Source organism: Podarcis raffonei, chromosome 8, assembly GCF_027172205.1.
Source record: "Podarcis raffonei isolate rPodRaf1 chromosome 8, rPodRaf1.pri, whole genome shotgun sequence".
NCBI lineage: Eukaryota > Metazoa > Chordata > Lepidosauria > Squamata > Lacertidae > Podarcis > Podarcis raffonei.
In genome coordinates, this window is record NC_070609.1 from 68,601,370 (window position 1) to 68,613,563 (window position 12,194).

General features: G+C 45.4%; 1 protein-coding gene across 6 annotated transcripts in view; it reads left to right on the plus strand.

Moving 5' to 3' along the window:
* MEGF6 (multiple EGF like domains 6) overlaps window positions 1-12,194 on the plus strand; it is a 210,854-nt gene that overhangs the window by 175,437 nt on the left and 23,223 nt on the right. For all 6 annotated transcript variants that reach the window (XM_053400632.1, XM_053400636.1, XM_053400635.1 and 3 more), the window contains 8 exons: window positions 793-924; window positions 2,932-3,060; window positions 3,146-3,277; window positions 4,940-5,068; window positions 6,730-6,858; window positions 6,960-7,088; window positions 8,982-9,110; window positions 11,696-11,824. In XM_053400632.1, coding sequence (XP_053256607.1) covers window positions 793-924; window positions 2,932-3,060; window positions 3,146-3,277; window positions 4,940-5,068; window positions 6,730-6,858; window positions 6,960-7,088; window positions 8,982-9,110; window positions 11,696-11,824 — 1,038 coding nt within the window. The remainder of the gene's footprint in view (window positions 1-792; window positions 925-2,931; window positions 3,061-3,145; window positions 3,278-4,939; window positions 5,069-6,729; window positions 6,859-6,959; window positions 7,089-8,981; window positions 9,111-11,695; window positions 11,825-12,194) is intronic.

Consider the following 12,194-nt stretch of genomic DNA (forward strand, 5'->3'; position numbering starts at 1 on the left):
TTTATGGAGCCAGCATGGCGTAATGTTTAGTGTGTCAAACTAGGACCTGGGAGAGACTAGGGCTATGAAGCTCACCTTGCCTCTCAGCCTAACCTACCTCACAAGGTTGTTGTGGGGATTAAATGAGGAGGAGGAGAACCACGTATGCCGCAGTGAGCTCCTTGGAGAAAAAGATGGGATGTAAACACAATAAAAGAATAAGTTAATCATGCCCATTAACTTTGGTGGGTCTACTCTGAGTAGGACTAAGCTGGACACAACCCTGTGGTTTCCCCCTGCCCTTGTTATGCTGTTGGGGGATGGACACATTCAGCATTATAGGTAGTATTGAGGGCTAGTCCTATTCAGAGTAGACCCATTAAAGTTAATGGGCACAATTAACTCATTCAGTCATTGTGTTTGCATCCCACCTTTTCCTCCAAGGAGCTCACAAATGCCCTTGCACACCCTCACCCTCACCATCACTCAACCATGTCATTGCAACAACCACATCACTCCAGCCACTTGATTCTTCCTTCAGTGAAACCTTGACAGTGTGTGATTGTGTGGCTACTTCCTCCTGCCTGCTGCTTGTTTAGGAAAGACCCACCCAAATGGCTCTGGTGTCCCCATGTGTGCCACAGGTGCTCAGGACTACCTTATGGGGAAGCCGCTGTGGGTGCAGGGGAGCCTAGCGCTGCCTAGAGGAGAACCTAGAGTCCATTGCCAATCCAGGTCTTCAACATTCATTCTCTCTCTCTCTCTCTCTCTCTCTCTCTCTCTCTCTCTCTCTCTTTCTTTCTCTTGATTCAGATTGCCCTGAAGGCCACTGGGGTAGAGGCTGCCAGGAGCTCTGCCCAGAGTGCAAGAATGGTGCCCGCTGTGATCCTGCCACTGGCGCTTGCTTGTGCCTTCCTGGATATACAGGCAGCCATTGTCAAGACGGTAAGCAGCTCTTGTCTGTAGCAGGGTTAGAAGCGACGGCAAGGACAGCTGCTCTGCATGCCAAAGGTCCCAAGGTCAATGCCTGACATCTCCAGGTAGGGCCGGGAGAGACTGTTGGCCTGGAACCCCAGAGAGATGCCACTAATAAGTATAGACATAGAATCATTGAACTGTAGAGCAGGAAGGGACCCCCGAGGGTCATCCTGTCCAACCCCCTGCAGTGCCATAATCTCAATTAAAACATCCATGACAGATGGCCATCCAACCTCTATTTAAATACCTGCAGTGAAGATAGAAGTGTGGCTCAGGACCGCAGTACCTCAAGGACTGCCTCATCCCATATGAACTTACCCAGACCCTGAGATCATCTTCTGAGGCCCCCCTTTGTGTGCCTCCTCCTTGAGAGGTCCGGAGGGTGGCAACACGAGAACGGGGCCTTCTCTGCACTGGCTCCCCGTCTGTGGACTGCTGTCCCCAGGGAAGTTCGCCTGGCGCCTTCATTATACACCTTTAGGCGCCAGGCAAAAACGTTCCTTGTTAGCCAGGCCTTTGGTGGATCTTATTGACATCGAACACCCTTTTAGAATGTGACTTTTTGGGGGGGCGGGGGTGTTATTGGGTTATTGCTTTTGGATTGATTTTATATGCTGTGGTCTTGTTGTGAACCACCCTGAGACCTCCGAGTATAGGGCAGTGTATAATAATAATAATAATAATAATAATAATAATAATAATATAATAGTTGAATTTGACATGTGTAGTCAACGGAAGCAACATCCAGTGTGGATTCTTCCAAGTAAGCGCAGTGAAATGAATGGGTGTTGCACAAGAGCACAGTGCCTGCTGGGCTCCCTCGACTCTGCCAGTCTCAAAGGCACCCCCTAAATTCTTATGGGCCCTACTACCTTTGCATAGCTCCGCCACCTCCCATCCATCCCCAGAGGTGATATGATGTACCGATCTGGAGCATCAGTTACCTCGATTGTGTGTTTGTGGAAATGGTTGTATGGAGGATTTGCCCAACCATAATGCCTGTCCTAGAAGTAATAATAATAATAATAATAATATTTTATTTGTATCCTGCCCTCCCCTGCCGAAGCTGGGCTCAGAGCGGCTAACATCATATAAATAATACAATATACATAAAAACAAGCAATCAAACGATTAATTCATCCTAAAGTTAATTCAAATAAATTCAAATTAAGATGTGACTGGACAAATGGCAATCCTCAGATTAAAATTGAAAGCGGTTAATACTCGCCACGACCAACTATTTCCGCTGATATTATAAGGAACTGTGAGCGGGCTAGGAAACCTCCTTTGTGCTTGTTCTTATAAAAAGAGAAAATGAGTCAGACTGAACCCTGACCAAAGGCCTGGTGGAACAGCTCTGTCTTGCAGGCCCTGTGGAAAGATGTCAAATCTCGCAGGGCCCTGGTCTCTTGTGAGAGAGCATTCCACCAGGCCGGGGCCACGGCCGAAAAGGCCCTGGCTCTGGTCGAGAAGGAAAATGCAGTCTTGTCTGTGCTAAAAAAAATAATGGAAAGATGGAGGAATCCCAGGAAAAGAACAATGACTGCCTAAGCTGATAGAATTTGCAGAATTAGCCAATTTGACAGCCAAAATTAAGGAATCGGGATGACAAACGGATAAGGTCCGAGCGGGAAAGCTTTGGGGAGGATTTAAAATGATATGATACAAAAATCAGTTTTCAAGTTGGGGTAACTTTATGAGCAACGGTGAATTATAACAAAGAGGTGAGGGGGGGCGAATGGGTGGATAAAGTATCTGATACGTAGCAAAACAAGGTATATCTAGACTGTCTTGGAATGCTGAGTTGGGGAGTCTGTAAATACCGCGTGATGGAAAAACAGGATGTATAAATTAGACATTGGAAAATGCATTAAAAATAAATAAATTTGTGGAAATAGGCATTTGACTGTGTTTGCAATGGACTCTGGCTACAAGCAATAACTGTTTATTGGATTCCCCCCCCTCCTTTTGTAGTATGTCCTCCTGGATGGTTTGGGCAAGATTGCCAGATGCGCTGCAACTGTGGAAATGAAGGATACTGCCACCCTGAGACAGGGAGGTGTAGCTGCCTGCCCGGATGGACGGGCCACAATTGCCGAAGAGGTATAGGTCTACTCTGAGTAGGACTTAAATGCAACCCGGTGTCAAAGTCACAATAATAATGATGCTTCCCCTTCCTCCTCTTCAGCCTGCAATGCTGGCCGCTGGGGTCCCGATTGCACCAACGCTTGCAACTGCAGCAACAGTGATGGGAGCTGCAATGCTATGACAGGACAGTGTCTCTGTGAAGCCGGCTACACCGGGACCCGTTGCGATCAGAGTGAGTGCCGCCTTCCGGTGTTTTCGAGCCTCCTGCTCACTCTTTGTGCATGTGCGAAGGTGTTGTTAATGTCCAGTCAGCAGAGTGATTATGTGTGAGTGTGACACACACACACACACACACACAGAGAGAGAGAGAGAGAGAGAGAGAGAGAGAGAGAGAGAGAGAGACCAACTGACTGGGAGGTGATTGAATCTTGTGAGGTAATTCTGGGATGAGGGCACCACAATGGAGAATGTCCAGTTTCTTGAAGAAATGTGCTGAGCTCCTGAAACCCACCTGTATCAGAGAATCCCAGCCAGATGACTTGAACACTAGGTGGTTCTAAATTGGATTTTAAAATCATTTATTGCCATTACTAACAATCTTTATTTCCAAACTGAATGGAAAATTCAAAATGTGAGTTTTTCCACTCATTCAAAGGAATGTTCCATTAAAAAACACAATTCTTTTCTGTTTCTTATATTTTTGATATTGGGACAAAGTTTTAATATAACCTGGAAAGGTCTGTACTGGTCACAGGAAGATCACAGAGAGGGGAAGGAGAGAAATTAGGTTGTATTTCTGATTTTTTTTAAGGCCTATAAGATAGAGACTCTTTGCTCTGTTATAGATTTGGCCAGTCTGTCCGTTTGAAGGAGTAGTAGAAAGTCTGAGAAGTTCATGCCAATTGGGGCAGAAAACATGGAAGTAATAAGCAGGAGAAGAGCTGGTAGTTGTGTCATGGAAAGCAACGGGTAGTTTATAGGATGTGCGCCTCCTTTAACTGCATCTAAAGCAGCAACATTACCTGTCTGAACCAGGCAGATCTGATGCTTTGAAGTAGTAAGAAGCCTGAACATTTCATGTCACGTGAATGGGGAAAACACCAACATTACAGGTAGCAGAAAGACCACCTGAGTCTTCCACTGAAAGCAATATAAAACCAAAACAAGTTGGGGAACAAGTAAAACAAATAAGCTAGTCAACTTTTCCCTTTTCTTGCGAGGAATCCTATTCGGAATAAGGGAATTTCCCTTTAAAAAAGGGAAACGTTGACAGCTATGGTTCTGAGTGAAAAAGAAAACTTTTAAGAATGAACATGACTGGAGGAGCTTGTTGTGAAGAGAGCGTGGATTTCAGGCAAGGCAAGGGCTGGTTCAAGGAGGCACTCGGACTGTGCTTGAGGAGAGCAGACCTCTCTCCTCAGCAGCTATTGAACCTCAATATGTGGCCTCAGCAGCTATTGAACCGAGAATGAGCCTTATATAGCAGCCGCACCCAACTAACCCCACCCTGCTGGAAGGTGCCATTTTTAAGTTAAAGGGTGCCAGCTCATTCCATCAGTCTCCCTGGCGCCGGTGCAATGGAGTCATCCAAGGGTAGCAGCACTGCCGCCAGAGACTTGGCCAGTGAAAGTGGTTCTGGGGCTAGCCCTGCGCACCCTTCTGCTTTGGAGTCCTCATCTCCCAAAGCAGGGGAATCAAACATCCAAGATTGTGGCCCCACCAAACTCCTTTCCCCTCCTGAACATCTGGGTGGGAGGCAGTGCTTTCCCGAAAGAAGATGGTCAGCATCTGGTTTTAGCAGCATCTGGTTTTACACACCAGCTCTGCATCCTCTTAAAAACCCTTCTCTCCCCCTCCCCCCGCCATTGTTTTTATGTGTTCTGTTTTCCCCAAGAGTGCCCTGAAGGCTGGTTTGGTCCAAGCTGCCGCCACAGATGCCAGTGTGACAACGGGGCTGGCTGCGACCACGTCAGCGGGGCCTGCACCTGCACCCCGGGCTGGAGAGGGACCTTCTGTGAACGCCGTAAGTAACCCAAACCCAGGACTTTTGTTACTCATACTGCTACTACTAATAATATCCTCCCCACCCCTATTCACATAGGGACCTTTTGATCTGCTCCCCTTGCTAGGCTGCCAGTTGCTCTTCAAATGAGGGCTGTGCCAATAGTTCTCCTAGAAATGTTTTCAGCAGGAAGGAATTGTCCCTGGATGGGGGTGTCCATTTAAACTCCAGCTTACTCATTTCTCTGCCTCTCCATTTGCCAAATGACAGCAGACTCTTCATAATCGCCTGGTCTAGGAGGGGATACATTCACTGAAAATGTTAGCTTTTTCTCTTTTCTTTTTAAAGAAAAGAACCTACCTGTTTGTTAAGCCTGGCATCAGAGGTCCTTCTCTAAATATCCCTGCCACTCAGTAGGCTTTCTTTATTACTGCTACTGTTGTTGTTGTTTATAAGTCACCACATGACTGAGTTGCCCAGAGAGCCCTATTTTAGACATTTTCAAAAAAAGAAGAAGATTGCCCAGGATTTTAACTGCTTTTATAACAACAACAACAACAACAACAACAACAACAACAACAACAACAATTTATTTATACCCCGCCCATCTGGCTGGGTTTCCCCAGCCACTCTGGGCGGCTTCCAGCAGAACACTAAAATACAATAACCTATTAAACATTAAAAGCTTCCCTAAACAGGGCTAAGGGATGCGGGTGGCACTGTGGGTTAAACCACTGAGCCTAGGACTTGCCGTTCAGAAGGTTGGCAGTTTGAATCCCCGTGATGGGGTGAGCTCCCGTTGTTCAGTCCCTGCTCCTGCCAACCTAGCAGTTCAAAAGCACGTCAAAGTGCAAGTAGATAAATAGGTACCACTCCAGCGAGAAGGTAAACGGCGTTTCCGTGTGCTGCTCTGTTTCGCCAGAGGCGGCTTAGTCATGCTGGCCACATGACCCGGAAGCTGTACGCTGGCTCCCTCGGCCAATAAAGCGAGATGAGCGCCTCAACCCCAGAGTTGGCCACGACTGGACCTAATGGTCAGGGGTCCCTTTACCTTTAAACAGGGCTGCCTTCAGATGTCTTCTAAAAGTTTGGTAGTTATTTTTCTCTTTGACATCTGCTGGAAGGGTGTTCCACAGGGCGGGTGCCACTACCAAGAAGGCCCTCTTTCTGGTTCCCTGTAACTTGGCTTCTCGTAGCGAGGGAACCGCCAGAAGGCCCTCAGCGCTGGACCTCAGTGTCCTGGCAGAATGATGGAGGTGGAAACGCTCCTTCAGGTATACTGGACCGAGGCCGTTTATTAATTTTTTAAAAAATAATAATAATATTTTATTAAGTTTAACAATAAAAAAGTAGAACAATAAAAACACAAAATAAATATAAAACACAACAATACAAACTTTCACGATACATAAAATACAAACGTTTAACAAGAAAACAAAAAAAGACAATTAACCGAGGCCGTTTAGGGCTTTTTTGTATCTTTACTGTTGCTGCAATAGCTGCTTTTGTCTCTAAGCTTTTTCATCTGTTTTATATTTGTTTTATGGTTCTCTTTTGTAGGCTGTCTTGAAAATCTAGATTAAGTGAATTTAAAAAGAAAGAAAAAGAAAGGTGGCTTTGCTCTATCACCATCTCATACGAATTGGTGCCAAGACTTATCGTGTGGGTTTTTCTTTCCCCAGCTTGCCCTGATGGCTTTTACGGGACGGAGTGTCACAAGGCCTGCCGGTGCCTGAACGGAGCCCGCTGTGATCACGTGACCGGACGCTGCACCTGCCCCGCTGGCTGGATCGGTCCCACCTGCAATCAAAGTAGGTGCCCTGTGCTGGGTGCCAACCTCTCAGCCTCACCAGCTGACCGTGGACATGTGTGAAAGTGGCAGCCCTAATTGTCTGCTTCCCTTCTGCTACAGCTTGCCAGGCTCACCGCTATGGGGAGAACTGCAGCCAGGAATGCAGATGCTCCAATGTGGCCACCTGTGACCACATTAGCGGCCGGTGCCTCTGCGCACCTGGATGGATGGGAGAGACCTGCCAGCAAGGTATTGCTCGCTAATAATAAGTAAGCAGGCTTTCTATAGCTACTTTCCATGATACTTGTGGTCGGCTTCCTCTGTTGGAGGCAGTGTTCTCGAATCACAAGTCAGGTGACTGCTGCTACCTTCCGGTTTCTTTTCTTTTCTATTTTAAATAAATTTTTATTAGATTTTCCACAATGATAACAAAAACCACAAAGCATAGTGGTACACCAAAACGGGGGGGAAAGAACAATAAACAGATAAACAATAACAACAAACTTAATTCTTCACAAATCCAACCTTTTAAGCATCTTAGCTGACTTCCTCAAGTCCCTCCCTTCTGAGTTTCCATGTAGTTAAAAGCAACAGCTTTCCAATATGATTATTAAACTAAAACAATTTCCAATTATAGTCCATCTTATTCACTTTTCTTAACATTCTAAATCCCATTTATTTAATTAGCTGTCTTCCGGTTTCTGGTTGGCCGCAGAGCTTGACTTCTCCTTTTCTTTACTTTTCTGCTCTTCTTAGCATGCAGGAAGTTTTTCTCTATTTCACTTCTCTCCTGCTAGTGGGTTGGTTCTAAGCAATGACCAGCAAAAATTTCATCTGTGGTGGAGTTTTAGGGAACACACACACACAAGCGCATAGACACGTTCCTAAACTACCTAACGAAGACTGCCCAGTTTAGGAATTCTTGGCACTACAGTTTGTAACAAAGTAGATTGGGAATGTGTGTGTGAGAGAGAGATCCTGAAGTTTACAGAAGATAATACAAAAAAAGGGGGGAGTTCAAACTACCGTATTTTTCGCTCTATAACACGCACCCAACCATAACACGCACGTAGTTTTTAGAGGAGGAAAATCCGTAGGCATGGCTCCCGTAGGCATTCCCTCCATAACACGCACAGACATTTCCCCTTACTTTCTAGGAGGAAAAAAGTGAGTGTTATGGTGCAAAAAATACGGTATAAGTATTGATCCACGAAAGGGAAAGGCACTTTTGGAAAGATTAAACCCAATTGAAGTATTTTGTGACATTAGCATCACTTGCAGGCCATTTTGGCTGTGAGTCCTGGAAGGAAGACCTGCTCCCTGCCTTGCAGGCCTTTTTTTCCACCTGGTCTGGGAGGGTGGGCCCCAGACTGACTCCAGCTACAAAAGCTGAGGCTGCTGAACGGAGACTCTTCAGCTGGGCTGTTATCTGAAGGGTTTCACCGTGTGTGTCTGTGTGTTACTGTTGCTTTTTTTGGGGTATCATTATTTTTTCAGACCTTGTCAATGCATAAACTGTTCAGTTTGTTTGTGTTTTTCAAAATGTAGTCAAAAGCAATAAATAAATAAATAAATAAATAACGCATTTGTTATGCTGTAGTTACGTATTGCTTTCATGTTGCGAGCCACCTAGAGCAAGGTTTGAACTGTGGAACGGCTGCGTACAAATATAATTCTGTATGTGCTGGGGCGAAGAGGCAGGACCTGAAAATGTTGTGGGCATTTCCCTCCTCGCAATCCATGGGGGAAAGAGACCTGCCGTGCTCACAGAAAAATGTTATTCGCACCTCTCCCCTGTTCTGAATGAAAGGGTGAGTGGCTGTGCGGGTCCAATCCTGGCATCCAATGAAACATGTCCATGCTTAAAGGGTGTGAGTGTTCAACGTTGGAGAGGCTGAATGAGTGCAAGCCGGAACTGAGCATGGAGAGCAAGCAGCTTCTTGTGCATTGTGGATTTCTGAAGGGGCTTTTACCTTTTGTGGGCTTCGTAGGAGCTACCGGTGTGCGAATTCGTTGCCTATGGGCGCCAAGCCTGTGGCTTAAACAATTGAGATTCTGTGTCCCTTTTTGTTCCCAATGGAAATTTATTTCACCTGTGTTCTGATCTGGTTGCTGTTCCTTTTTTTCCTCCCATGCCCTCAGTGTGTCCCGATGGCTCCTTTGGAGCAAGCTGCCAGCAGCAGTGTCTTTGTCAAAATGGCGGGACGTGTGATCCAGTCACTGGGAGCTGTGTGTGTCCCGAAGGCTGGACAGGACTGGCCTGCGAACAGGGTAATCTGTTTCTTTTTTGCAATAATAATAATAATAATAATAAATTTCTCTCTCGTTATTCATAAATACAGTCATACCTTTGAAATCGAACGGAATCAGTACCGGAAGTCTGTTTGACTTCCAAAACACCCAGAAACCAAAGCGCGACTTCTGATTGGCTGCAGGAAGCTCCTGCAGCCAATCGGAAGCCGCGGAAGCCCCATCGGATGTTCAGCTTCCAAAAATAGTTCGCAAACCGGAACAGTCACTTCCGGGTTTGTGGTGTTCGGGAGCCAAAATGTTCGAGAACTAAGCTGTTCAAAAACCAAGGTATGACTATAAGTAACAAAACTACTTAAAACAATTATACGTAAAACCACACAATAAAAAAGCACGATTCCACTATGGGAATGCTTACCTTGTTGCTTAGATATGAGGAATGTGTTAAAATGTTAAAAGTAATAAAATAAAGGAGCAGGAATGGAATGTTGTGGCTGAAAGGGATTTCTTATTTACCAGTCGGACTTTTTCATACATAAAATAGCAGGAGGGATAAGTTGCATTTGTGGAATATTGCTATATAACCAATGGGTTTTTTTGTGGGCTGGCAAAGCGAAGAGTAACCCTGCTTGACATTTTGGGAATATGTTGTAGTTGAATAAAATCCTATGCGGGGATTGAAATATGTACAGCCAAGGGGAAATGAAGAAGTGATAAAGTGATAAAACGCTAAAATATTTCAAGTATTGAAACAGAATTATGAAATGTACGTTACACTTGGTAAGGGAGGGAAGAAAAACATAATGGAAGCGGGGTGGTAAGTCAGCTTTTAGATTTGTATTAAATTAGAATTAATTTGATGTTGATCTGTAAAAAAATTTTTGAAAAGCGATACAAATCAATGGGCCAAAAAAGTAATAAAATAAAAATAGAGTAAGTTAAAAAGTTATCAGAGGAGCAGCTCAAAGGAGCTGTTCACTGGCCATCCTCTTGCTCCTCCCATATGAAGAGGTTAAAATTGGAACCAGCCTGAAAGAAAAGGAAAAATAACAATTGGGCATCTATAATTTGAAACAGAAGGTGCCTTCTGAACTTTTGCTGGCAGAGTATGCCACAAGGCCTTGCTCATGATACTATAGGCTCAATTTCTTCTTGCTGTTGTCAAATGAGCCTCCCAAATTCGGGGAACACTCCTTTTTTATTGTTGTTTGGAAATCCAACTGTCAATCTGGTTGGCTAGACATTTTCAGTCAATATATCCCCTCCACAGACACCTCTGGGATGATGATGGCATGAAAACCTCCTGTTCTTCTTCAATAAGAGAGAAAAAGGGAGACCAGATCGTGTGAAAGATACCTTTTTTGGAGATGGTCTTGATTAGTTGCCGATGGTCTGTGCAATGCTCCAGAATCAGCCTTTCTCAACCTTGGGTCCCCAGATGTTTTTGGCCTACAACTTCCATAATCCCTGACCACTGGTCCTGTGAGCTAGAGATCATGTAGGCCAAAAACATCTGAGGACCCAAGGTTGAGAAAGGCTGCTCCAGTCTTATTAACCCAAGCCTCTATTGGTATATAACAGGTTTCTTCCCTTGTTGGGCAAAGTCTAGCTGCTGTGAACAGGAAGGAAATTAATTCTTTAGATTCTTTAAGGGTAGAGTTTAGGGGAAAGCTCCTGAAGTAGATCCCGGCGATTGGGGATAAGGTAAAGGTAAAGGTAAAGGGACCCCTGACCATTAGGTCCAGTCGTGGCCAACTCTGGGGTTGCGGCGCTCATCTCGCTTTATTGGCCAAGGGAGCCGGCGTACAGCTTCCGGGTCATGTGGCCAGCATGACTAAGCCGCTTCTGGCGAACCAGAGCAGCGCATGGAAACACCATTTACCTTCCCGCCAGAGCGGTACCTATTTATCTACTTGCACTTTGACGTGCTTTCGAACTGCTAGGTTGGCAGGAGCAGGGACCGAGCAACGGGAGCTCACCCCATCGTGGGGATTTGAACTGCTGACCTTCTGATTGGCAAGTCCTAGGCTCTGTGGTTTAACCCACAGCGCCACCTGTGTCCCTTGGGGATAAGGTACCCTGGACCTAAGTTGTTCAGAGCTTTGCAAACTAACGCAAGAACCTTGAATCTGGCTTGGTAGTAGATGGGCAGCCAGAACAGATGCTTTAAGAATGGTGCCACCGGTTGTTAGTCACAGACTCCCTATAACCTGACACTCCCATCCATTGGCACCCCATCTGCAGAACTCTCTGGCACAATAATTTAAGCCGGGGATGGGGAACCTTTTCCAGCATGGTGGCTGCATTCCCTCATGGGATGGATTTATGGGTAAACAGAATCAGAAGCGATATGATGCAAACTCTTCAGCCATCCCTAGTCTCACCAGAGAATGTAGCTACAGTAAGCCTCCTTGCATGTAGAAAATAGATCTCTAAGGGAGGTTGAGCTACATAACATTGATCTGCTATTTTTCTACTGACATGGATATTTATCGTGTGTTTTGCATTGGAGGGGGGAGGCATTCAGCTCACGTTCCCACCCTGCACACCTGCGTTTTGACGGGTAGTCTGTGGAAGGCTCATCTGAAAAGGTCTCTATCCCTTAGAGTGCACCCAAGGAAAATATGGGGTCAATTGCCAGGAGAGCTGCGATTGCCTGAACGAGGGCTTGTGTGACCGGCAGGCCGGGCGCTGCCTTTGCCGCAGCGGCTGGACAGGAGAGAAGTGCCAAAGCCGTAAGTAGAATATTTTGTGGGGTTTTTTTAATATCAAAACTTATGAACATCCTTACAGTAGGCATCTCCTTCACGAGGCATGGTGCAAAGTAATGACACAACAAACCTAGCAATATGTAAGAAACCAAGTTTAAAATCCACATTGCACCCTCTGAAATGAGCAGTAAAGCAACCTTCGATAAATAAATGGACTGAAACAACACTTTTATCGATTTGAGGCCTTTTAACATCATTTGATTATTGCTTTTTATTAATTTAGCCTCTGCAGAATGATGGCAAAATAACCATATATTTTTTTACCGGGGCTGGTGTGTTGAGGTGGATATGCCGGTTAAATTGTTTCATGGAATTGCAGAACACCTGAGGGTCA